The sequence below is a fragment of the Sarcophilus harrisii genome, chromosome 2 (genome assembly GCF_902635505.1).
Source record: "Sarcophilus harrisii chromosome 2, mSarHar1.11, whole genome shotgun sequence".
Classification (NCBI taxonomy): domain Eukaryota; kingdom Metazoa; phylum Chordata; class Mammalia; order Dasyuromorphia; family Dasyuridae; genus Sarcophilus; species Sarcophilus harrisii.
Genome location: NC_045427.1, coordinates 463,352,829 through 463,379,995, shown reverse-complemented (window position 1 = coordinate 463,379,995; position 27,167 = coordinate 463,352,829). Strand labels below are relative to the sequence as shown.

The 27,167-nt window shown below is 32.0% G+C and overlaps 1 protein-coding gene across 6 annotated transcripts in view; it reads right to left on the bottom strand.

Annotated features, from left to right (window-relative positions):
* Nucleotides 1-27,167, bottom strand: part of PHKB (phosphorylase kinase regulatory subunit beta) — a 254,816-nt gene that overhangs the window by 131,855 nt on the left and 95,794 nt on the right. For all 6 annotated transcript variants that reach the window (XM_031954432.1, XM_031954430.1, XM_031954428.1 and 3 more), the window contains 2 exons: nucleotides 24,946-25,061; nucleotides 7,351-7,414 (listed from right to left, as the gene is read on the bottom strand). In XM_031954432.1, coding sequence (XP_031810292.1) covers nucleotides 7,351-7,414; nucleotides 24,946-25,061 — 180 coding nt within the window. The remainder of the gene's footprint in view (nucleotides 1-7,350; nucleotides 7,415-24,945; nucleotides 25,062-27,167) is intronic.

The window sequence follows — 27,167 nt, the reverse complement described above, 5'->3', positions numbered from 1 at the left end:
CTATAAAACAATGCATATAAGAAGACTACTATTTGTTCTGGTATTATACATAGTACAGAATTATAACTTAAGTGGGAAGTAAGAGACACAGCATTTCTTAATTTAATGATAAAAATATAAAATATAATACAATAATAAATAACAAATAACAAATGAATAATAAAAATGTTACTGGCGGAATATATAGGCAGAAGAAAGGTCACTGTGGGCTGACTGAAGTAGACAAGAAATCTTACATAGTGGTACCATGAGCAAGTTCTTATAGAGATGTGATCTGATTAAAGTGGAAGATGAAATGAAGACAGAGTCCATTCTAGGGTAGACTACACCATGAATAAAAGCATAGAGAAGGAATGCTATGGGCTTATTGGGAAGATGGTAGGTAGATAAAAATACATTAGGAGCAGGTACTTTAACTTTATGCCAATACTTAGTTTATAGTTAAAAACAAACATCTTCTTAAATTTGTTGAAAAAGAAAAATTACCAAGCCACTCTGTGTGTGTGTGTGTGTGTGTGTGTGTGTGTGCGTATGTATGTATAAAAGCAAGAAGAGAATTAGAAAATTGGAAAAATACCTGCTTTATTTAACCAACATGAAAAAGTAGTTTGGATTTCTACCTTTAATTAATTACTTTGTTGCTGTATATTAATAACATTAACTGTATAATCAATTCCTGAATCTCCATTTTATTTTGTCTTGTTCAGATATAGCCTTAAAAAACCTGCCAAAAAGGAAAAGTCTGTTATTTTACCCAATTTCTAGTTAGTTTACAAGGCTTATATGTATTCTTATTAAAAATGAGTAAATATTTGATTTTTCATAATTATAGACTTATTCTGTGTTTAAAATTATTCCATGTTCAAGGTAATTTACAATGAAGATTTCTAGTAAGCTAAAAGACATCTAAATTATATCTGAAAATTAATATTTTTATATGTTATCTTGTAAAGGAATTATTTTTATGATTCACTAAATTGATATACTGAAATTATTATCACCAAGTTTAAACCACCAATTACTGTTTAGATATGAAAATATCAAAGAGATGACTATACAGTGCCAAATATTTTCTTTGCCATAAACAACTTCACTAGTCACTATATTTTAATTTTTTACTTCAATTCATGTCTTTATTAATTTGAAAAAATGAAAATGAGAAGCTGTGTATACTATATGTACATATTTCTAAAACATATCTAATTATCTTTAAAGATAAAGTTTTTCATCTTCTAGTTTCTGGATATATTCTGGCTAGAATAGAAAACCATGTTTCTAAATGGTAGTTCAAAGTTTTTGCAAAATTAGTTTTTTATTTTTAGTTTGTACCTTAATAGAAGTTCTTTCACATATAAAGGGATATTACTTAAATCATTAAAAGTAAGATATGTATCCTAGTTGTTGGTAAGTGAAATGAGCAGAACCAAAACACTGTACACAGTAACAGCAATATTGTATGATGAATAACTTTGAATGATTTAATTATTCTCAGCAAGACAATAATACAAGACAATCCCAAAGGACTCACAATGGAAAATGCTAATTATCTCCAGAGAAAGAACACTATGAGGAAGGTAGTGCAAGCCACCACTCTCAGAAAGAACCAGACTTTACCAAGGTCATACAGTAATTTTTGGAGCCAAGTCTTCTGAATACAGCCAAACTCATTGATAGAAGCCCTATTAGGAATCACTATACTTTTCACTATATTCTATAAAATAGATACATTCCTCAAAAGTTCAATAAGTAATTTAAAATATCCCATGGCTTTTTCTTCCTATCATATGCAAAAAGAAATCACAAAAAGAACATATTCTAAAGGGATATTGTTTTCTTTTTGGATTAAAAAATCAAATGCAAAATATTTCCTTTATTAGTTATTTAATTATTTTTCGTCTGCATTTTTCATGGGCTTCTAATTTTGAAATTAAGAGACCATCTTAAGGAAGCTAGCAGAAGTTGCCCTTTTGAAAATTCTGTATTCATTTAATTTAAAAGCATAGAATCAAAACTTGCAAATTGCAGTACTACTATTCTCTAAAATAACTAAGAATACTTAATTTTATCTGAATACTTTGGAGTAAATAACTCTGATTAGGATGTCTAGTTCTTCCTTTGGATGGGACTTTCTTTTTTATGTCACTATTTTTTTCAGCCATTGACTTTTAATTAGCTTTCTTTCTTTTTCAAGAACATATAACTATATTATTGAGATACTTAAACATTACAAGCACTTTATGTACTTTTTTATCCTTTTTTGTTTTAATCAAATATCAAGTAGGAAAAAAAAAAAACAAATTGTCATGTACATAGCAGAACATAAGAGAAGATTCAAAAAATATAAAGCAATAAATTTCTAAATCAAAAAACCTATAAAAGAAATACTACATATGTATTCTGAGCTGTTCATCTTTTGTTTGCTTCCTTACAGGTTTTCTTTTGTTCTCTACTGTATACTTTTTACTTTATTCTTTTTTTTCCCATTCCTTCTCCCCTCACTTCTAGAAGGCTACAAATAAGCACAAATATACTTATATACATTATACATATATACACAAATATACCTACATATACATAGATATCATAATCATATACATAACTAACACACACACACACATATATATATACATATACATGTATTATTTGTGTAAGATCATACTATGCTTGTTTGTCTCTGTTTTGCTGAAGTTGGAAAATACCGTCCTCCATCAGTCCAAGTCTTTCCATATTTTTCTTATTCCATCAACTCATCATTTTCTCTATCACAGCAATATCCTAATCTTATACTGTCTATTTTAAAGTCTTTAGTCTATTATATTATATTAATTAACATGACTAACATAAAGTGGAGTTTCCCTATTTTTCTCTTTTGATTAAGTAAAATTTAGGTATCTTAGCTTTAACTTTGAGATCATTTTTACTACCCCTGCTTTTTATTTACATAATAAATTCTACTCAATTTTTATTTTGTTTGTATACATCTTATATTTCCTATCTCTCCTAACTTTGCTTTATTTCTACCCACTACCTTGCCCTTCTATTACTTAATCTACTCCACCTCCAAGGATCTGTTCCTTATCTTCTCCCCCACCCTTTATCTGTGTCTCTTGTTTGTAGCTGAATTTAGAAGACTTATAGTCTTCCAAATATATATATATAGTTCCTCCTTTTTCCCATCCCCATTAATCTACACATTTTTCTATATCCCTCATTCCTAATCCTAATTCTTCACTTTTAAAAATCTCTTTAAAGATTTAGAAGACTTTTATTCACTTCTAAATGTATATATTGTTTTCTTTAACCCTGATCTGATGTGAATAGGATTCCCTAAAAAAAATCCTTCCCTCACCCTTTCTCTTCTACCTATAACATCATAGTCTTCTTTCTGAATTTAGAAGACTTTTATACTCTTCTGAATATATATGTATTGTTCCCTCTTTAACCCATTCCCATTAAGAGTAAGACTGCAGAAATACCAGCTTTCCATCTCCATTGAGTTCCTTTGTGTCAGTTCTTCCTCAAACACCTTATTTGTATAAAATAATTACTCTTTTTTACCTTTTCTTACATGGTTTTGCTTTTTAGAATCACAGCATACTCAGCTCTTCCCCAACCTTTCTTTCTAACTACCTGACTACTAATGACATATTAGACATATGGTTTATAGTCCCATGTGTGATGTTTTCTTCTTTTTTGTAATATATGATGGTTCTCTCTGGGAGCAGGTTTCTTGGGGAGGTTTTCTGGAGGCAGCCTTAGTTTCAGTTCAGAGTAATAATCACTTCAAATGCAGCCAGCTGATAAAATCTAAACGTTTATTTCTTATCTCTTTCCTTGGGCCCGGTTAGCTTTCTTAGAGGCCTTTCTCTTTGCTTGGTTCCAAGAGCTCTTGCAGCTTGTCTTTTGCCTCTGCTTTCTTCAGCCTCCAGCCAGCACAAAGGTGGAAGATGGAATGAATCTGACTCCGCCTTCAAGAGTGGGCTTGTGGCCTTCCTCCCAGAGTGCTCTTTGGCCCTGAAAGCTTCTTGCTTATAAGAGCTCTCTAAAGGTGTGAACACAAGCATTGTTTCTATCAGTTCCACTTAGTACCTTGTTTCAAGTTCTGGCCCAGAACATCTCCTTGTAGGATGTAGATAATTATTGTCTCTATCAACTCTAATGAGTTAACACTTTGTAAGGATTCCAACACTCATGTATACAATATAAACAGTTTGTCCTTATTGAGTCCCTTGTAATTAGTAAATTAGTAATTTACCTTATATGTCTCATGGATATTTCTATTAATTTCATATCTTTTTCAATGCTGAAAGTCTGACAATCCAAAAATATCCTTTTTGTTGTTGTTCAGGATTATGCTTAACTTTGTTGCATATGATATTTTCAAGACATAACCCCAGTTATTTTTGCTCTTCAATATATAGTGTTCTAAGACCTGCAGTCTATTAATTTAGTTGCTGTTAAGGCTCATGTCATTCTAATTGTCGTTCTGCTGTATTCGATTTGTATTTTTCTTGTTGCTTGTAATATTCTCTCCTTGACCAGGGGGTTCCTTATATCATCTTTTTTAGGTAGTAATCAGTAGATTTGTTTCCTAGTTCTATTTTCCCCGCTTGTTCTAACACTTCAGGACAACTTTCTTTATTTTACCACGATTCTTTTTTTTTTCATAGGTCTCAGGTAGTCTATTATTCTAAGTTTCTCTTCTTCATCTGTTCTCCAGAACAGTTGTTTTTCTTATGAGATATCTCTTCTATTTTTTAATTCTATATATATTTTATTATTTCTTGGTCTATTATCACTTCACTGACTTCCCCTTGCTCAATTCTAGTTTTCAAGGAGTCATTTTCTTCCATAAGATTCTTGATCTTCTTTTTCAGTTGATTGATATCTTTTCATAATATTGTTTTTTTAGGAATGTTTTTAATATTTTTAAAAAAATATTCTTCAGGGGCAGTTAGGTGGCACAGTCAATAGAGCACCAGCCCTGAAGTCAGGAGGACCTGAAAGTGTTTATGCTTCACAATGGCCAACCCTCCACCCTGGTATCTTTCTTCCATCTTAGATTGTCCTGGAGGACTACAATTCTGCTTCAAGTCTTATTTACTTTCACTCACTCTACATTCACCCTAAAACCCTATTTTTGTCTTTTTTTGTAGGAGAAATCTGGAGAGCTTGGAATTTTCTGATCTATTCTGCTATGTCCTCAGAATTCTTTCTTATCATATGTACTTTCTAATGAGTTAATGGTTTATGGGAGCATTTTTAATTAGCAGAGAATAGGGAAGAAATATATTTTCCAATTCGGACTTTGCACAATTTTCCATATGAGAAACAAAAAATGGGAAGCAATTTGTAAAAACCAGGATTGTCTCTGATAAGGACATTGTAAAACTATAAGATATCTGTTCTATTTGCAATATGTGACAGCTACTTGGTTAAAGGAATAAACAATTCTGCTTTATTTCAGTTTGAAGTTAAGCTACAGTTATTCAATTCACACAGAATCTGCATAACAACAAGGATTTAGTTCAGATGTCTTCTGAGGTCTCTTACAAATCTGAGATTCTACAATTAAATATTTACAAAGTATCTAGTTGGCATAAAGCACTCTTCCCAAAACACAGTCTTAGAGGACTTTATAGTCATAAAGAATCACAGAAGATAAATGCTATATTGTCCAATCTGTACCTGAACAGTATTCCTCCAACATGCTTGACAAAGTATCATTCAGCTTCCACTTTTAGCACTTTCCCCAAAATAATCCATTACCCTTTGATATGCCTCTAATTGTTACACAATATTTCCTACTATTAAGTGGAACTCCACAGTTTTCAGCCATTCCTCTAAATTCAAAGAAGTCTAACCCTTGTAGAGGGCTGAAACTATTGAATTCAATGCACTGAGGTCAGGACTGCTGAGCACTTGAGGCTAAATACTGACTGGACAATAATCTATGGACATATGCTTGGAAAATGGTCCTTTCCACTATCCATATTGGCTCAATGATTGGTGTACAGAGGATTGTAGGAAGGACTGGGGATGGAGTAAAGCTAGCCAGGGTCGCACTTTTGATGGTAGACAAGGGGGAAGGTGGTGTCAGAGATTCTGCTTCCATCCTGTTCAATCCTGCGTTTAAGACCAAGAATAAAGACAGACTTTTGCTTATCCTAACTCCGGCTGATTCTGAGGTATCCTTGTTGTTAGCTCGGTCATTACAAACCCTCTTTCTACATGAAAGTCTATCATATAGCTGATGAGAGAAAAAATTATTACTTCTGTCATATTAATACCAATTCGTAAAATTGGGGATATCCCAGTTTTTTTTTGTTGTTGTTGTTGTTCTTGTTTTTTACTATGCCCTATTTCTTTGCCCATTCCCTCAAGCCCAAGGCTGATAAAAAATCGGATTAACATTCTTCTCATTCTGGGTATTGTTACTCCACTGAACTAGCTCTGGTTTGGGCGGGAGATATAAATTCTTTGTCTTTCAATTTCAGCCCTTCATAGGAGGGAGCACTCTTTTCCTTGTAATGTTCACTTCTCATTAAGTATTAACCAATCAGAGTTTATTGCTACTCTTAGGAACACTCATCTTCCAAGGGCATATAAACTATGAGTCTGCTGACATGAGAGTTTTTGGCATTTTAGTGCCACTGACCTTTTTTTTTAAAATTCTGGAATTATTAATAAGATGATCAAATTATCCAGAAATTATCCTTCTCATACTTTTAAAATATCACACTGAAGATGTTTATCATATCCTCCCTGCCCCAAGATGACATATACAAATGAAGTTGTGAAAAAAAGCATCCCCAGGCCACACATGAGAAAATGCCAACACAATGTATGAGAGAAATAGGTCAAAGAATGAGTCTCAAAGAATGTGCAGGATTTAGATAGGGAGAGCAAAAGATCAGAAGTAGGAATAAAGATGTGAAAAGTAGGGAAGAGTGACCTTATTTAAGTAACCCACAACAGGATTCTACATAAAAAGTGAACCATATAAAAGAAAGAAAAGTTCTAAAAGACTTAAAAATCCTAAAAGAACAAAGGTGGACTACAGGAGAAGAGTAGCTATCAAGTGAAGAAAATGAGACCTCTTTATATAGAATATAGCTGATTTTATTAAACAAGAGTTCTATAATGAGAAAAATGGAATTTATTGATCTATTTTTTTAAAGAGAGCAAAAAATCTACACACATTGAAGTTTGTGTTGAATTTACCACCTAATTTTTGATATCCTTTTAACTAGACTGAAAATAATTTGTTAAAGACTAACCAGAATTCATTGAAAATATAGTTCAAATTAACATAATTTAAAAAAAAAAAGTCTGGGGTATTTTTTTTACCTGGTTGCCAAAGAGGTTGAATCCATTAATTGCTTCTAGAACTGCTTTTGCTAAGCCCACAGAGCTGGAAAAGAGGAAGAAAAAAATATTTTGGTACTCTTAACAATCTGGGCACAGAAATAAAACCCAACATCTGAAGGATTTATAAAAGACCCCCCCCTTTTTTTGTTGTTAAGACTCATCTTAACCAGAAGAGCAATGACAGAGATCATCCCTTTATCATTTTTACTTGTCCTTTGCTACAGTAAATGATAATTTTTTGGGGAAAAATTTCTGGCTTACCTTCATCTAGATTTTGCATCAAGAGTTCTAATATCTAACTTAAAAGATTGAACTTGACAAAAAGTTATACGGCAGTGCTCATTAATTACCCTGTCAGGTGTCATTAGTTTCAGATACATGTAATGGAACAATTTAAATTAAAACTTAAAGGAAAGGGGGAGATTCATAAACCTGCTATTGAGTGCAGAGGAATATAACCATTCAAAAACAGTTTTGTTCAAGAATCTAATAAAAGGTATTTAATGTCATATTAAGAGTTGGATGAATTAAAAAAAAAAAAGCTTCTGTCTTCTGATTTCTCCACTTTTCTTTTGGTAGTTCACAAAACATCTTTTTACTGATCGAATTTCTTTGCCTAAAGTTTATATTCTAATGTGTAATACTTTTTAATCCTGTACATAATAAAACCAGAAAGAAGAATAGAATTTATATTTTTATAATACTTGTAAGATTTACAAAATACCATCTTCACAATAAGCTTCAAGTCATTCCACCTTTTTCTATTTTTCCAGATCACCACTGCTGCCCTGCTATTAATAATAGCGCCTATTTCACAGACTGTTGTGAGAATCAAATGAGATAATATTTATAAATCACTTATCATTTTATTTGGCACAGAATAGGTATGATATGCAAGTTTTTCATTATTATAATTATTGTTATAATTATTATCAACATCTGGTCTCACTTTTATTCCTTTAAAATTTTGTCCCTGCAATTAATGAATTTAACATGATATTGTCCTCTATCCTTGAATCCCTTATTTTCTTGTTCACCATTCATTTTTTTCAAAAGCTTGTGCCTGGATTATTTCAAGTATTAATCTTTTCCTATCCTAATCACATGATGTTTAACCATACTGAAAGATTTCATTCAATTGTTTGCTACATCTACCACAAATTTTAATAATTTAATCTCAAATGGATCTTTGTTTTTAGAATTAATCCATTTAGTTTTCCATGGCTGATTCTCTATTATGCTTTGTATTTTCCCACAGTTCCTATTCCAAAATCCATCCCTCCTGTAATGCTGGAGAACTGAGGCAAGATAGAGATTAGAGAACAATTTAATAATTTATTAAATGGAGAGATTTACTGGGACCAGATGGATCCATGGTTTGGTACCAGGGCTAAATGAGACTATCGGCTCCAAGATTCCAGCAAACAATGAGAGTTCTCAATGACATATATACACATGGCTCAGACTCGGGATAGACTGAAGCAGGGGCAGAGTTAGGGTGCTGAGAGCAGGAACAGGACTCTGACAGGGTGGGGTGAGCCACCAAAGATGAGGTGACATAATCAGAGGGAGGCACCCAGGAAATAGGGAGAGGCAGATATCTGACATTTTGATAGCTTGGAATGGGGAGAGGTATTCTGATATTCTTAAACATAAGATCTTTTATCCTTATCAATATTCTGATAAAGAGCCAGGGGAGGTTTTGCAGGACTGAGCTTTGACTAAAGCAGAGAAACTGAGTCAGGACTTGGTCAGGATAATTACGGAGACTAAGAACTATGGCATAAGAGTCCCCACCCCCCCAAACCATCTATAATATATTGCTGAACACTACCCTCCATTCTAGCTACTCTATTCCTTTTGGATTTAGGTGATACTATTCTGTAGTGTTTCATTGGATTTCATTGGCTTAAGATTGATCTTTTTTGGTGTCCATAGCAGGGTCATTCTCCTACATGTGAGATATTCCCTGTTCTTGGTCTTCTCTTCAACTTTTTATCACAGTAAATGTATCAGTTTCCATTTGCTCAATTATCATCTTTATAGGGATGGCTCTAGAATCTGCATATTCAGCCTTCACTTTTTCCCTGAATATTAGTTCTATACTTCTAAAAGTCTCCTTGACAATCACTTGAATATTCCAAAGATAACTGAAACTCAGCATTTCAAAAGAGAATTTATTACCTTTCCCAATAAAGGGTAATCCCTCCTAAATTCCTGTTTCCATCAAGATCACAACCATTCTTTCAATCACTCAAATTTACCACCTAGAAATCAAATTGTTCTTCTCAGGAAAGGATGAGACTAAGGATTGGACTAAGTTATAAAGGGCTTTAAATACTAAATGGAGGACTTTCTGGTTAATAGTAGAAGTAACAGGGAATAATTAGAGTTTACTGGGTGGGAGAGTGATATGATTATTTAGGCTTAAGGAAAATCACTTGAACAATTGAGTGGAGGATGAATTGGATTGGGGAAAGCCTTGAGAAAAGGAGACCAGTAAGAAGATTATTATGAGAATCTAGGCAAAAGCTGATGAGGGTCTATATTGAAGTCATGGCTGTATTAGTGAAGAGAAGAGTATGTAAATGAGAGATACTGTAATGCCAAAAGAAACTGAGCAAGACAGAGATTAGAGACCAATTCAATAGTTTATTAAATGGAGAGAAATACTGGGACCAATGGATCCCAGGGCTAGACTAGACTATCATCTCAGACTCTATCCCCCAGTATCAGGACAGCAAGCCTTTTATGGAATAACAAGAACAATGACATAATGCAGAGACCTAGGTGGGGATAACCTCATAGATGGAGGTTACTGATATTCTAATGACATTAAGGAATGTCTATAACACCTTTATCTCAACCATTAAGAGGGGACAGTCATAACCTTAAGGCAGAATTAAGAAATAGGACAAATGGAGGAACTGGTCACCCCATTAAAAGTGACCTTTGGCATTACAATACTACAAAGGAAGAAATGACAAAATTTGCAACAGGTAAGAAGTGTGGGATAAAAACGAGGAGTTGAGGAAGACTCTGAGTTTGTTGGAGAATCTGGAGAATCTACATGACTATGAGAATGGTAATACTCTATAGAGTCAAAGGAAAGTTCAGAAAAGAATAGGTTTGAAGATAATCTGTTTTATCATGAGGCCTATTATAAGGTAATGACCAATCACTGAAATAAACCCACCCTATAGTTCTAGTTTTCGCAATAGTACCAAAAAATGTTTTATTAGAGTAAAAACTGAATGTCTCAAAATTGTAATGGATAAGTTTAGCACCAAAGAAATATTAGAGTAGGTATGAATGTCCCTCCCTAATGTCATCCTGATGTAAGAGGACTCTTTCATCCCCTGATCTTTGTGGGAGGCCTGGGTCAGAAAATCCTGAATCTTCTGGTTCTGGCCCACCACCCCTACCCTTAATTCATCTGGAGATTACTCTTTAGCTTCTAACCTTGGGAAACTCCTAAAATAATCATCATATCCTTCTCTCTCTAATTCATCTGGAGATTACTCTCTAATTCATCTGGAAATTTACACTCCAGACCACCACCCTTCACTCTCCATCCTTAATTCATCTGGAGATTGCTCCCTAACTCCAGGCTACAGAAGACTAAATAAAATTGACCTCTGTTTCTCAATGCTCTGCTGCTATTCCAATCAGGAATCCACGCCACTGAGAACTCTCAGTGTCACAATAAACCCCTTTTTTGCCAATCTTAACTTGAAAACTGGGACTGAGAATTCTTTCACAAAACCTGTGACACCAGTCTAGTGACTCCCAAATGTTATTAGGGTGTCTCATCCCTCAATAATCCTCAATATTAGAACTGTAGACACTTGGTAAATGCATTCTGAATTAAGTAGAAAAGAAGGCATTTAAACTTTTATCTGGATGTTACAAGTTAAGTAACCAGACACAAAGGAATCTTACCAATACTTGAATTTAACAATCTTTGGTTATGTCTATCTCCTGACTATAGCAAGATATCTGGCCATTTATACTCATTCCAAAAGAGAAGCTTCATTTTGTAGGCAAAGAGAATAAAGAGAGAACAATAATAGTTACTTAGTCCCAGTGTTAGGCACCAGCAATCCAAAGTTGAAAAAACAAACTTTCTGACTTCCAAAAGTTTAAAGTCTATTTGGAGGGGTGAGTGATAATTGTATAAATAAGTAGGAAAGAAGATAAATATGACAAAGACAAAAACAATCTGGACAAAGATAAATAAAATTTCAGATCTCTTTTACTTGAGTGATTGGGAAATTCTTCCTGGAAGAGAAAGGACCTGAATTGTCACTCTGAGGAACTTCAATGGGGAGGAATAAATGAGTGTATTGAAGGCATGATGGAAAGTCTACACAAATGTGCAGAGTTAAAGAGAGGAGAATGAATTCAAGCATTAAATTTGCATGGAATAAAAAGGATATGAAGTAGCATTTTCATGCTTTTTGTTGTTTGCTTGCATTTTATTTTCTTTTTCATTTTTTTCCTTTTTGATCTGATTTTTCTTGTGCAGCAAGATAATTGTATAAATATAAATAAATATATATATGCATATATTGGGTTTAATATATATATTTTACCATGTTTAGCATATATCGTATGACTTGCCATTTAGGGGAGGAGGTGAGGGACAGGAAAGGGGAAACTGGAACACAAAGTTTTGCAAGAGTTAATGTTGAAAAATTATCCACAAAACTTTAATAAAAATTTTATTTTACATGCAATTGGAAAAATAAAATACAAAAAATAAATTTTAAAAAAGCATATGAAGGAGAGTATGAAATAAAGCTAAAAAAGTAGATTAGTATTAGAATATGATGGGTTTTAAATGTCAGACTAGTCAAATTCTATTTTGTCATACAGATAACAGGAGACTCTGCATATGTTAGATTTTAAAGTATATATTTGCCCCATAGTAACCAAAATAAGGACATTTTTTATAGTATCAAAAATTGGAAACAAACTATGTGCCCATCAATTAAGGAATGGCTAAACAAACTGTGCTACATGAAGTAATACAATAATAACAGTATTGCAAAAAATGATGAAAAATAAAGATAATCATGTTTTTCTTGCACAACATGACAAATATGGAAATGTGTTTAGAATAATTGCATATGTTTAACCTATATCAGATTGTTTCTTACTAGGGGAGAGGAGAGAGAGAAGAATTTGGAATATAAAGTTTTTCAGAGGTGAATATTGAAAAATATCTTTGCATTTCCATGGAGAAATAAAATGCTATTAAAATTGTTTTACAGTAACTGGGAAAAATTAATTATTAAATAAATGAAAACCATAAGAAAAATCAGTAATTGATGCAAAATTCTAAGTAGAAGCAAGAAAAATATAACAACATAAATTGAAAGAAAAACAAAACCATGAAAAATTAAAGACTCAAAATTGTAATGGACAAGTTTAACACCAAAGAAATATAAGAAGGCATATCCTAACTTTTTTTTTTTGTAGAAGTAAGAGATTACAGATGTGGAACATTGTAGATAATGTCAAACTTTTTTGATCCATTGATAAGTTTCACTGAACTGGGTTTTTATCTTTTTAAAAAATTCCTTGGTATATAAAGAATTGATCTTTGAAAGAGAGAAAAATGAGGGATATATTGGGAAATGAGGGTGATATAAAAATAAAAGATCAATAAAATATATTTTTAAAAAAAGATTAGGTATGCCTAATTCCTTCTACTTAAAAGGCTGATAGATCATTTGAGTTTAGGAGTTTTGAGCTGCAGTAAGGCTAAAGGCAAGGTATGAGTGGACATACAAAGATCAGTACTAATATGGGAAGCTCCTGGGGCAGTTGGCTATCAGGTTGCTTAAGGAAGGACAACCTGACCCATATCAGAAATGGAGCAAATCAAAGCATCTGGGCTGATCATTTGTGAGATTTGACTCATGAGTGGCAGTTACACTTCCAGCCTAGATACAATAGGGAAAGCCAGGCTCAAAAAAATCCCCTTGTTTTATAAAATCATACAAATAATTCAATTTAACCTATTAACAATTGTTCAAGTATTTTACTACTAGATGACAAGATGACAAGTTTTGAAATGCAACATTATCAATTGAGGGATATGTATATATATATATATATATATATATATATATATATGAATGACTTTTCTTTTTCATTATATTTAATAGTGATAAAATTGATCCAAAATTAGTAAGTAGAATGAGCTGTAGGCTTTTTTCCAGGAGTGGTAATAGAGTTGCACCAATCTGTTATGGGCCAGAACTCTGAAACAAGGATTCTTACAAGGTGCTAATTGGAATTGATAAAGACAATGGATATCTAGGTTAGCCTACTGATTAGTAGTTCTCTAGTTCAGCACATGTAGTTAGTACTTAATATAGTTCTACAAGATTCACACTTATGATAATCTAATTATAAGAGAGATGGGATAAGCTCAGCCAGATTCATTACATTCATTCCACCATTTTTGTGAGAGCTGGAGGCTGGAGCATAAGCCCTCGGACTCAGAGATTCATTCACTCCATCTCACACCACTGTGATGGCTGGCCTGTCCTACTTAGCTTCTCCACTGAAACCAAAACTCCGGGCCCCAGGCAAGGAAACTAGACTGGGAAGGAAATAATAAAGGTTTTGGACTTTAACACCTGGCTATTCTTGTGGTGATTATTCTACTGAAACAAAGGCTGGTCCCAAGACCTCCAGAAAACCAAGAGGCATATTACACCAATCTACCAACATTCTCTCTGTTGGAATTCTTTCAAGCAACAGCATTTCTAAGATAGCTGGCAGGATGAAAAATATAGTCAGTTGGGATGTATATGAAAAAAAAAAAACTTTAGTTTAGAGCTACTATCTATTTGATTCAATAAAGATTTCTTGAGCAGCTACTCTATGCAAGACAAATGAAGGGTTACAAAAATGAGAAAGACATGGTCCTTGCCCACACAGAACTTCAAATTAGTAGGGGATATAAAGTACATTAATCACTCCAAGTCACTTAATTTCTCTGTAACTTAACTTTTTAAATGTAAACTGAGTAGCTGAACTAAAAGGTCTTCAAGGTATATATAATTTTAATTTGTGATTTTACGTAATACAGGAGAAAAGTACAAAATAAAGTCTTATGAACTTCTGACTGGGCATGAAATTAGGTGATCAGAGCTGTATATTAGGAAGTTTTATAAGATGGTTGAAGGAAAATTACGTGATGCTAAAAACAAAAGACAAGAAAAGCTGTTTTTTTTTTTCCCAAGAAAGATTACAAGAAGAAAATAACATCTGAATTGTCTTTGAATTGTAAGATTGAAAGAAGCAAAGTTATGTAGAAAGTATTTCAAGCAGAGGTAATAGTGTATGCAAAGACACAAAGGTGGATCATCTTTGATGTATTAACAGGTAGCCTAGAAAATAGACTGTCAATACATCATAGAAAATCCTAAATGACAAAGAAACGAATTTAGATTTTCTTTATAGATCAGGAAATGTGGAGCTCCTGAAGATTTTGAGTCAGTAATATTATCAGAGTTCTTCAATGAGAAGATTCATCTGGTTTTTACTTCAATATTGTAGGGAAGAGAGACCCGAGACTAAAATTCAGACTAGATAATTTTTCCCAAAAGAACAAGATGCACAGACATTTTTATACATTCTTTGAGAACAAAAGACGATTATCAATTAACACCATTAAGATTTCATAGAGAAGGCAGAAGTAACAATATAATTCAAAGAACATCAAAGAAGATGCAATTGCAGTTAAACCCCTCGAATTACTTATAGTCTTGTTGATAATCAACATTTTCATTTATACTACAAAAGTGTGTTCTATGTTTAAAATAACATTCCAAATTCATAAAGTCACTTCACTGCCTTCTAAAAGTAAGGCTTATTTCTAAATGAAAACTTAGAGCTTCTTATTCCTTTTTTTCCCAAAAGATTATTCCAAGTAGTCCAAGCTAGAAGCAACAAGGGTCTCAACTACATATGTAACAGTGGGAATGTAAGCAAAGGAACAAATATGAGAAATACTTTAAAAGGAAATAACAGGACTTAAATTTAAAAGGAACTGCTAATAGGATTTTACAAAGAGGAAGAAATCAAAAACAACTTCAAATTTTCTAGCCTTGATGACTGAGAAATTGTGGTATTATAAAAATAAGGAAGTCAGGAGAACTAATAAACTTTAACAGAGATGAACATTTCAGTTTTTGAATGTAATGGTAAAAGCAATATTAAATAAATCAAATATTATAGAAGTACCCATATGATACTTTAATGATTATTCTCTTACTGAAAAAATCAGAAAAAACTAGAAAATTGCATTTGAGACATATTTTCAATAAATTAAATCAAAAACTTCAATCTGATGGTGTTTATTATCTCTACATTCATCTTCATGACAAAAATTTAAAAAAAAAAAAACAAATTATGCCTTTAAAGGTAAATTTCTTAAATTTGATGTTTCATACAACTTTGATACAAGAAAGTAATCTCACACTATTCAGTTACTAATTTCATTTATCGTACACAAATCCAAAGTGTAATATGCATTATACATAGAGATAGGATAGAGGGAAGAAGAGTTAGGGGTGACTGTATTTGAATGGGCTATGATATCATCAGTGACTAAAGTGGTTTTGAAAAATTGAAGATTTTTGCTATGTTCTGATTAATCTTCAGTAGTAATGGAAAGGATAGGTTAAACCAAGATATATTACGGCTTATGAGAAAGGGGACAGACTTAGAATGAAAGAAAGGAGGAAATGAGTTTTTGAGAAGAACATTAGAGATGTGAAAACTTTTTTAAAAAAATAGTTTTAGAAGAAAAAAGAAAAAGTGTTAGAAATGATAGTAAAATCTAAGAGATATAGACTATAGAGTGTTGGGACAAGATTCTGGTTTAGACACTGAAAGGATAGCTGGAAAATAAGTATAATTAATTAATTAGGAAATTTAGTAAGAAAGTCATAAATGCAGCTGTTTGGGGGAAAAAATTTTCATTGAGAGGATTTAGAAAGAAATGTCATTTTAAAGTGCAAGGTCGGAAGTCAAAGTTGGCATTTGGCTGGAATTCAAATTACGAGGGAGAAGCAATTTTTATTCAAAAGGAAATAATAAACTGGGGACTAAAAAAGTCCCCAATTAAGTAACTCAAGAACTAGAACTTCATCCCCGCTTTCAAGGATTTTACATTCTAATCAGGAGGAGGAAATATAGAATATAATGTCTGCAAAAAAAGTGTAATATAAAGTAGGAGGTGATAGATATACCATGGTAATCTAAAAATAAATGGAAAAGGAGAGAATACATTCTCTCTTATCCAGGAAAATATAGGAAAGGAGGGAGCACATTTAGCTGAGGGAATGAGGGGAGACTATAAAGAGATGGTGCTTGTATTTAGCTTTAAAGGAAGTAAAGAATAAAGAATGGCAGCAAGGATGAGGGAAGGCATTGTAAGTAAGCAGCAGGTCATGGTATATGAATTCAAAGCTCAATTCTTCTACTTATTACTTATGTATGTGAGCTTGAACAAGTCAGTTTACATTTCTGGTCCTCATTTCCTCATCTGAAAAAAAAATTATGAGATTGGACTCAATTATTTCTGAAGTTTCTTTCAATTCTAAACTTGTAATTTTAAATTATAGAATGCATCTGCTACAATAGCATCTTTGTCATCAGATTCCAGCTTTGTGTATGTCTAACAGAGAAGACATCTAAAACTGGTTTTGGGTAGGTGGGTGGGGCTCCTAGGAATGGATAGAGGTGAAGTCTTTAAAATATTAAAAGGAAAACAGATTTAGAAATGTACAAATGCTGAAGCAATGATTCAAGAAAAATCAGGTGATCAATGTCAAACATTTCAAAATTTTCACCTAGCCATTATATGCAAACTTTACATTCTGCTCAGTTGAAAAAACATGAATTGTTGAGAGGGAGATTGATATTGCATGCATAAGGTATCTAAGAAAATATCACAATTATCTGTTAGACCATAAAATATATCCTTAATGATTCACCAGATACATTTGTAGCTGCTAAAAGAGAACAAGTTAAATTTTGTATTTCTCACGGGAGCACACCTACTTTACAAGGTTAATAGTAATATTCACCAGTGTTTTTTTCTACTTGTCTATATAGGTACTGTAAGGTTTAAAAGAAAAAAAGTCATTTCAACACCTTATAAACAAAAAAGTCTGAGTAAGAATAAGCCAAACATAAATGACTACAGAAGCAGTTGAAGAAAATCTTTTAAGATATTGATTAGACATCTCCACTGATACTGTTCTCTGATGTCTCTTCTTAACAAAAAAGTGACCTTGAGTTCTCAAAGACTAAACCAAGGCAGTGAAAATTCTGGCAGGTCCTATCCAGATTAGAAAGGCTTTGAGTGTGGAACTATTTGAATCCTCTAAGAGTCAGACTATCAGTTTTAAGAAGCTAGTTATTAGAGGACTGGTCACTGAGTGATTTTTTACTTTGGCTAGAGGAATGAAAGAATTATAATCAGTACATATTTCAGAAGTAATTATGCCTATGAAAAATATCTTTTGAAGTATTTATAAACCTGAAACTAGAAATTCATGCTATTGAATATCACTTTTTAAAAAAGACATTGGGGAAAGCAATATCAATGATGGGAAGAAGAGGGAATCAGTTTGATTGAATGAACTGATCTCAAAGGCTCTTTTTAGCTATAACAACTCATGATTCTATGATTGTAAGTAAATTAATTTTTGTCAAATTTGAGCCACCTGTTTCCTTATAATTTGGTTGCCAGCTTAATTTAGATGACAACTCAATTTAGGAGATATGATTCAATTTGACAAAAATTCATTAAGAGCTTCCAATATAGAGTACTCAGCTTTACAAACTAAAAGAGATACAAAGAGACAGAATCCTTACATCTAACAAAATTTAAGAAAGAAAATTGTTTTTGTTTTGATTCTTACTAATAATTGTATTAGTTTAACTTTACTGCCTCAATAAGGATAATAATACTAAACACCATTTTATTTTTCTGGAAATAAACACTTTGGTGAATATCTTTAGGGTAAACATTATAATAGAAATGATAATTATATATTCCTATTGATTTAAACAGAATGAGAAACCAGGCTGAATTCATATAGGTCCCATTATGTATTTGGGAAACTGAGTAGTGCCGGCTCTCCACAGTACCTTAAATTTTTTGTGCTTTATTCATTTCTCCCACAAATAAAGAGGACTGGTTTCCAATTAATCCAGGTTTTTCTCTTTGACCTTTTAACAAATATCTTCAGTTACATTGTGATGGCTTAGAACTGATTCTTTCATTTTAAACTCTGACATCCATTCTTGAGTATATAGAAGATGAGATTTATTGGCTATACTCTGTAGAAGGGAACTATTTCTTTGGCACAGATTTTAGAAATCTTGGGAGAGGTGTTAACTTTCCAAAATCATATATAGAAATACTAATGCACTAAAATACTATGGGAGTAAACTAAAGGAGAAAAGGAAATTCACAAAGTAATAAGCCTAAGTCATTCACAGGCTATGGTATTTCATTCAATTAAAATAATATGTAAATGTAATGATTAATAAAATATTAGAGCCAAAAGAAATCTTTACACCGAAACCAACTCTTTTTGTATATATGTATATATATACATATATACATGTATATATATACAAATTTAAACAATGTATAGAAAAAGCCATAAGAATTTACTTTTATATATATATATACATATATATATACATATATATATATGTATATATATATATAAAAGTAAATTCTTATGGCTTTTAAGTAAATTCTTATGGCTTTTTCTATACATTGTTTAAATTTGTTCTTCTATCCCTCCACCTTAATCCCTCCCAGAAACCAATTCCTTACAATAAAGAAATTTTTTGAGAAGAAAAAAGAATAAAACTAGTAAAAAATTCAAAAATTTCATATTGTATCCAATGTTCCAGACCTATAGACTTCCATTTCTGTAAAAATGTAGTGAGGTATTCGAAACATTCAATATCAACTGTTTAGTGATTATTGTCCTTTGCATTTAGGTTGTGATCATCATTATCCATATCATATTCTTGAGTCTGCTTACATTCCTTTACTGGCATAAGAAATATGTTCATACTTCTTTATATTCATATTTATCATTTCTTATAAGAGCACTTTATTTGGAGTCAGGAAAACCTCAGTTCAAATCTTGACTCAGATATTAACTAGCTACGGTGACATTGGCTGGGCTTAACGTCTTTAAGGTTTTATCACCTATAAAACAGAATAATAATAATACCTACCTCCAATGTTTGTTATGTGGATCCAGTGAGATAACATATATACAGTTCTGTGTAAATCTTAAAAATCTATATAAATTCTAGTTATCATCATCATCATCATTTCATGCACCATGGTTTATTTAAGCATTTCCCAATCAATGGACGTCCATTTTATTTGTAGTTTTTTGCTACTCCAAAAAATGCTATTATAAAAATATGGAATTGTTCTTTTTGTCATTGACCTCTCTTTAAGGTATATACCTAGAATTTCTAGGTCAAAGGGTTTGGACCTTTTAGTTACTTTCTTTACATAATTACCAAGTATTGCTTTCCAGGATGATTGTATTAATTCACAGATTCACCAACAATTCATTAATTTGCTTGTTTTTCTACAATCCCTCAACTACTATTCTCATCTTTACTATTTTTGCTCATCTTGAAAGTATGAGGCAAAACTTTAGATTTGTTTTAATTTACATTTTTCTTATGTTTATTAATTTGAGAATAGTCTTTTATAGGATTATTCAAAGTTTGCAATTCTTTTCAGAATTGTTTAGCTACCTCTCTTTAGGACATGGCTTTTGGTCTTATTAGTTATCTAACTGTCTTGGATGCCAAAACTTCAACTGAGATATTTGAAACAATGATTTTTTTTTTTCCTTATTTGATGTCTCCTTTCTTATCTGAGATGTATTAGTTTTCTTTATGCAAAGCTTTTCAATTTCATGCAATAAAATTCAACAATTTTATCTTTTGCAATCACCCCTATTCCATGTCTGATTAAGAATTCCTCATAACCAGTGAAGACAGTGCTATTATTATCCTATTTTATAGATGATAAAAGTGAATCTGAAAGAAGTTAAACCCAGTCAGGCCACACAGCTAGATAATATCAGAGTCAAGATTTGAACTCACGTCTTCCTGACTTCAAACAAAGTGCTCTTATAAGAAATTATAAATATGAATTTAGGGAAGTTGTCCATGTTTGGTTAAGAATTCCTGCCATGAAATGTAGCTGACTAGATCTACTTTCCTATGGTATGATCTTTAATATTCAGATCATATTTTCAATTTATTTATACACTATAGGGTAAAATGTTGGCCTAAGTTTAATTTCTGCCAATTTGATTTCCAGATTTGCTAGCAGTACTAAGAAAAAAGTTTTATCTTAAGTAATATAGGTTTTATGAACTTATTGACCTATGGATTCAGTTCAATTTCTGAATGTTTATAGATCATGAAATATGTGCCTGGTATTTCTGCCTTTTTTTACATTTATTTGCAATTTCTCCTGCCTCCAAAGTACAGATAATCTTTGTAAAAGTATCACATAGTATTGAGAAATACATACATTCCTTATATATTCAGAATATGCTGCAAGACTTTTAGCTCCATAGTCTCTTACAATTTGTTCAATTCATTATTTTCTTTTGGTTATCTTGATTAGTTTTGTCAGATTTTGAGATAATATTATGATAACTTATTATAATTAGATAACAATGTATGATGTCATTATGCAAGTTTGTTGTTTTTTTCAGTTATGGATTCATGTGCTATGTCATTTGGAATATATAAATTTAATACTGACATGCTTCAGAGTAAAAGATTCTTTTAAATATGTAATTTCTTTGTTTATCTGCTCAAACAGTAAATTTTTATTTTTGATTCTGATAGCATAGTTGCAATTTCTGAACTTTTTTGATTCATGAGATATAATTTTATTCAAGTCTCTCATATGTATTCAACACATGCTTTTGCCTTTTAGATGTTACTATTAGCAAAAAAGGATTGTCTTTTCTTAGTTAATCTATCACTCTTTCATTTTATTGGTTTACTTATTCTATTCACATTTAAAATCATGAGTTAGGCTTATATTTTCCTTCATTTGTGCCAATGCTATTGTCTTTTAATTAGTATTTCTTTTTATTCTTCCTCTTTTAACTTAGTGCTTTATTTCTATGATTACTTTTGCTTCATTCAATTTAATGTAATCCCATTCCCATAGGCATTCTTTTCCTTTTCCTTTTCCCTGTTCTATTTGTTCTTTCCTGAGTATTAAGTTTTATTTATTTTAACCTGTTGATTTCTTTTTCTTTATTTCATTTAGTTATATAATCCTTCCTTTTTTGTCCTGTTACTTAAGCAGTTATTTCAAAGTGCTCTTTGATTTTCTTTGTCAGATTTTTTGATTAGATTTGTTTCTGATGACATGGACTCCTTGACTTTTTCTAAAGATTTCTTTACCTTTTTTTCTTTCATTAAATTCACTTACCTTTCTATCTAATCTGAATTGAAAATTGTTTTCATTCATGGTTTATATTATTTATTCCATTTTGAATCTCCGTGTTCTTCATAGAATTTAAACTTTTAAACTGATTACTTTCTTCTACATAATTTTTGTGTCATTGACTTCAATAATTGCTATCATTTATATGGCACTTAAAGATTTACAAAGTGCTTTACAAATAGTAGTTCATTTTATCTTCACAATAATACTAAAAGGTAGGTGATATTATATACATTTTGCAGAGGAGAAAATTGAGGCACAAAGAGAATAAATGGCTTAGCCACAATTATACAAATAGTGAATACCTAAGGTTATAAGGATTTGAATTCAGGTCTTCTTGACCATAAGTCCAAAGTTTTATCTATAGTGTCTCCTATCTATTTCTGTGACACCTAATTTTCTTGCCTTAGGGGATCTTGTATTTCTTTTTTCTGTGCTATGCCTCAATCTTCTAGTACTTGGGGAAAAAAAGATTATGAGTAAAAGAATACCCCATGACAGATACTATCTTGCATCTAAAACCATGTGATATATTTCTACCATATGTCATCCCAATAATTAATAACATGCAATTTTCTCCTCAGGTCCAGTTTCCCCATACTTTTCAGTGTTGTTTACCTCAGGAACTCTAATTTCACTTCTCACTAAAGCAAGATGCTATCCATGGAGGAATAAAAAGTTTTTTTCAGAGAAAATAGTCTTCTTATGCACTAAACCTCCCCAAATAAAAATCCACCAGAAGATAATAATTTTTCATTATAAACATATTTTTCTTGTTCCATGTAAGGATTCATCAATAGAAAAGACCCTCCCCCCAATCATTTCTTCTTCTCCCTTTTGCCATCTCTCTCATTCTCCTTTATCTCCTCTTTTTGCTGAGACTAAAGGACTTATATCTTCCCTTTGCTATTCATTCACAGACTTGCTCAGGATATATAACACATTCCTCTCTATGATCCATCTCTTAGCTCTTCATATAAGCATCCTGATTCCTATTCTGCAATTTGGCCCCACAAAATATATATCTATAGGTAAGATGGGCTTTAGGTCTGCTACTTTACCTCTACTTCTTTAAATTCCATTTTCATTTGTTGTTTTTTTTTTTTTTAACCCTATAGTCTGTCTTTCTCTTAAAAAACAAAACACCAAAAAACCTCTACTTTACTTTACTACTTATTCTTTCTTCTGTGGTTATATATTTTTTTATCTTTCTTCCATTTTGGTTGTTTAAGATGTCTGAAAGTTAAATATTCTAATTATCTTGGGTAGGGATGGGGTGGGGAGATTGGGATTAATGTCCCAAATGCCTATCTTTTACTGAAAGTCCATCTTTTTCCCTGGATCATTAAGCTCAGGTTTGATGGGTATATCAGTTTGGGTTCCATTTTGAGATCCTTTGTTTTTCAGAATTTAATTTGCCATTCCCTTATGTGGAATATTATATTCCATTCCTTTTTCCTGAGAAATCTCTTGAACTCCTCACACTATAAATAGCCTCTGCCCTATGGTTTCTTCCTCTAATTAGCTGATTCCTTAAAGAACCTCTGTTTTCTGGAGAACATTCAGGCCAACTGTGTCTTCATTCCTCTCCAGGTTACAATCTTGACTCTAGGCTTTCTTTACCACAGAAACATCTTCTAATTTTAACATATTCTCCATTATCTCATCTGCTTGTGCTCTAGGTTTTTTATCAAATTTTCTTCTTGAAATACTTTTTGGTTTTAGCCTTTTCCCTTACATTCTCAATATATACTTTCTAACTCCTTTCCTTTTGATAGTGGATATATACCCACAGGATTAGACTCGGCCTCCTCTCACTTTGTGAGTCTACTAGCTTTGGTCTCTTTTTTAAAAAACTGATCCCAGATGGATTTCACTTATCTTTCTCTAAGGCCAGGTACAGCCATTGTATGTTAACTCCTTGCCCAGTTCCAACCCTGAATCCCATTCTTTCTTTCTTTTTCTTTTTTTTTTTTTTTGCCTAGAAGGAATAAGTGCTTTATGCATGGTAACAGCAAAGTAAGGTAAATGTTCTGAGCACATTCCTTATAATCCTGGGGTTTCCTAATCTGTGAGGCAACCCACTTTCCCCACATGACTGGAAAGAGACAATGTTTGCTGCTTTTTACAATAAAGTATATAGAGTGAAAAAGGAGGAGGGAGTTTCACCAAAGTGTCTGTAGCACAGTTAGAACTACTGTGCCAAAACCCAAGCCAATGGGTTGGTTTGTTCATCCTGTCAGTATGTAGAGGCTGATGGGAGAGAGATTTTAGTGTGTTAAGGATTAGCATTCACCAATGGTAATTCAAAAGGCTCTTATCTTTATAGGATTTCTTGCTTTCATATCTATGTATTTAACTCTACCTCTGGTGTATTCTAAGGATTTTTCTGAGTTATTGGGACCTTGGAAAAAAGTTCTAGTTCTCCATCTTATTGATCATAGGACCCAATAGTCCCTTTCTTTTTTAAACAGATGAGAAAACAGGGTAAGGAGTAAAATACTATGCCCTACAACTGTAGGTCAGATCTTGAACCAAATATTCTGAATCAATACTTTTTGCCCTTTTGTTTTACTATACTATTCAGTCTCCCCAAAATAATATTTAGTGTTGAGTTTAATTTAAATAAATTTAATTAAAAATGTAAGGGGGAATATAAAATCCTTCATATTTTGTTTTTAGGAAATGACATACTTAGACTTTCAAAGCGTAATTGAGAGACTTTAGGGAAGTTCAGATGCTGGATCAACTGTGCAGATTGAATTCTATAAGCCAAGATGGGGAAAATTCCAATTTTTTTCTGGTTCCATTTGAGGACAGTGAATTCAGCTACCACAGCAGTCAATTTGGTACACATGCTTTAATTTTAAGTGAATTTCATCTTCATTATGTATATAAAAATGAGTTGGAAAATTACCATAGAAACTATTCTGATGTACTCTTTTGATTTCCTATTCATATTCAAATTTTGTACATTTAAATCAAACAGCACTTAGAACTCTGGAAATTACCTGGAATGTAGCTCTGTGCTGCCATTATTGTATTTGCTTCCTCTTTCCCAGATACCAAAGTCAGGTACACGGTAAACTCTTTCTACACAAAATACCAGGTTTTGAATGAATGCTACCTGAGAGATAAAGAAAAGAAAAATATAAGGATTAGTTGGCAAGCTTGAAAATATATTTGCTCCAAGTTGCATTTTTAAATATAGGTCTCAGATTCATACTAATCAGTCAAGTATATGAACCTAAGATTTGCAGGCCCAAAGGTTTTTCCTTTTTTTTTTTTTTTTTTTTTTTTTGAGAATCAAGATATTTGTCTTCTTTCAATTTTGTTTCATCTCTTTTATTAAACACAACCTTTCAAAAATCATTAACAGTTGTTCATCAATTAAAATCACTGAATTTTTTCATTACCCTGAAATTCAACAAGATTTGGTGACCTGAACATTAGGGTAGCTGGATACTTTCTATTTCCCTCAATTATTTAATCTATTACCTTTTCTACATATTTGAGAGGTGGTTTTTTTTTTTTCCTTCTTTGAATCTCCTCTTTACCCTAGGCTAGTTTAAATACTTACATATCACTTTTTGTTGTCCTTTACTTTCCATGAGAGTCTAATATCTTTCAGGGCTTTAGCATGTCTGTATTATTCTTATAAGTACAGTGGTACATTCATCTTCTCATAATTTTTCCTTACATTTATTTCTGCATATGTTGCTGGGTTGTTGGGCTTTTAAATTTTTTTTACTTTGATTAATTCTCTTTTATCCACTGGTTCTCTGAGTAAATTTCCATTTTTTTCATCATCAGCATTTTTCTTTGTGTCTTTAAAATTTTGTAATCCCTCCTCCGTTGACTTACTCTTTAGAACATTAGTATATAAGATTCAGCTTAGATATCTGTTCTCAAAGTCAGAACATACTTCAGAGTATTCTAAGTTATTCTTGTTCTTTTTTACCTAAAATTCTAAGATAAAATAATCAATTCCTCTAAAGAATCATCATCTCCATTCTAATAATCAGTCCTTCCTTTATAATATGAATAAGATCTAGAATAGAATTTCTCTTTGTTTAATCTCACATTTTATGAAGGCTAAAATGATCACTGAAGGAAGTAAAGAAAATATTATTCATTGCTTTGCTTTGAGAAGCAGATGTCTAAATAATTGAGGTCCCATCTTTTCTATCATTCCTCTGTACTAGCAATCGGTTTCCAATTTCTCTTCTATTTTTTTTTTTCTTTCTCTGTAGGTAATGTATAGTATACTCCAATGACATTATAATATGTGTTTTTGGCTTCATTGACTTTTACTGTGATTTTTCTTCATACCGTTTTGCTTCCTGGATTTACTTACAAAATATTTCTTTTTAATATACAATGGTCTACCTCTCCTTTTAATCCATATAGTTGTTCACAAATAAGAGGCTTTTTCTAGCCATAAATTCCATTCCCTCAAGTCTTGATGACACTATAAGATCAAATTTGTTTTTCTTATAATAAGATCTATAATTCACTTTATTATATATCCATACTTTGTTCTTTTGAGTAAGCACATTTAAAGTAAAAGATTTTCTTGATGGCTCTCTAATGTCCCCTCCAATTCTAGAATTATATAATTTTATGAAAAATTAGCATGGAAAAAGTTGAAATAATAATGAAAATTAGATGGATTTGGGGGCATAATGCCTTCTAGCTTCCATCTAATCTCTTTTTTCAATACCATATTCTTCATAGTTAATATATTGCTATACTTCCTCCCTCCAGTTCCCAGTACTTGTCTTTTTTAATGATCTGTTTTCCCAACTACTGTACAGAAGCTGTTCTTTCAAAACCTACTAATTATCTTCTCTTTACCAAATTCAATAATGTCTTCTCAATCATCAACCTTATCAAGGTTTCTGTAGCATTTGGAACAAAAGATCATACATTTCCTGGGGAAGGAGAGGCTGGAGGGAGAAAGATCTCTCCTCTCTTGCCTTCCATGATAATGATCTTATTTGCCTTATTTTCTACTTTAAATCATTCTATAAATTGCTACAAGATCATACTATATAATAGACTCAGAATGTTAAGAATTTAAAAGGACTTTAACCAATATCTCAACCAAAAACTCCCTCTATAATTATAATTGACATGAGGTCATTTAGTCTTTGCCAGTTCAGGTCAAATCCGCCTGCTTGAAGGAAGAACTAGCGACTGCTTTTTACTTCCAGGAGCAAATATAAAATAA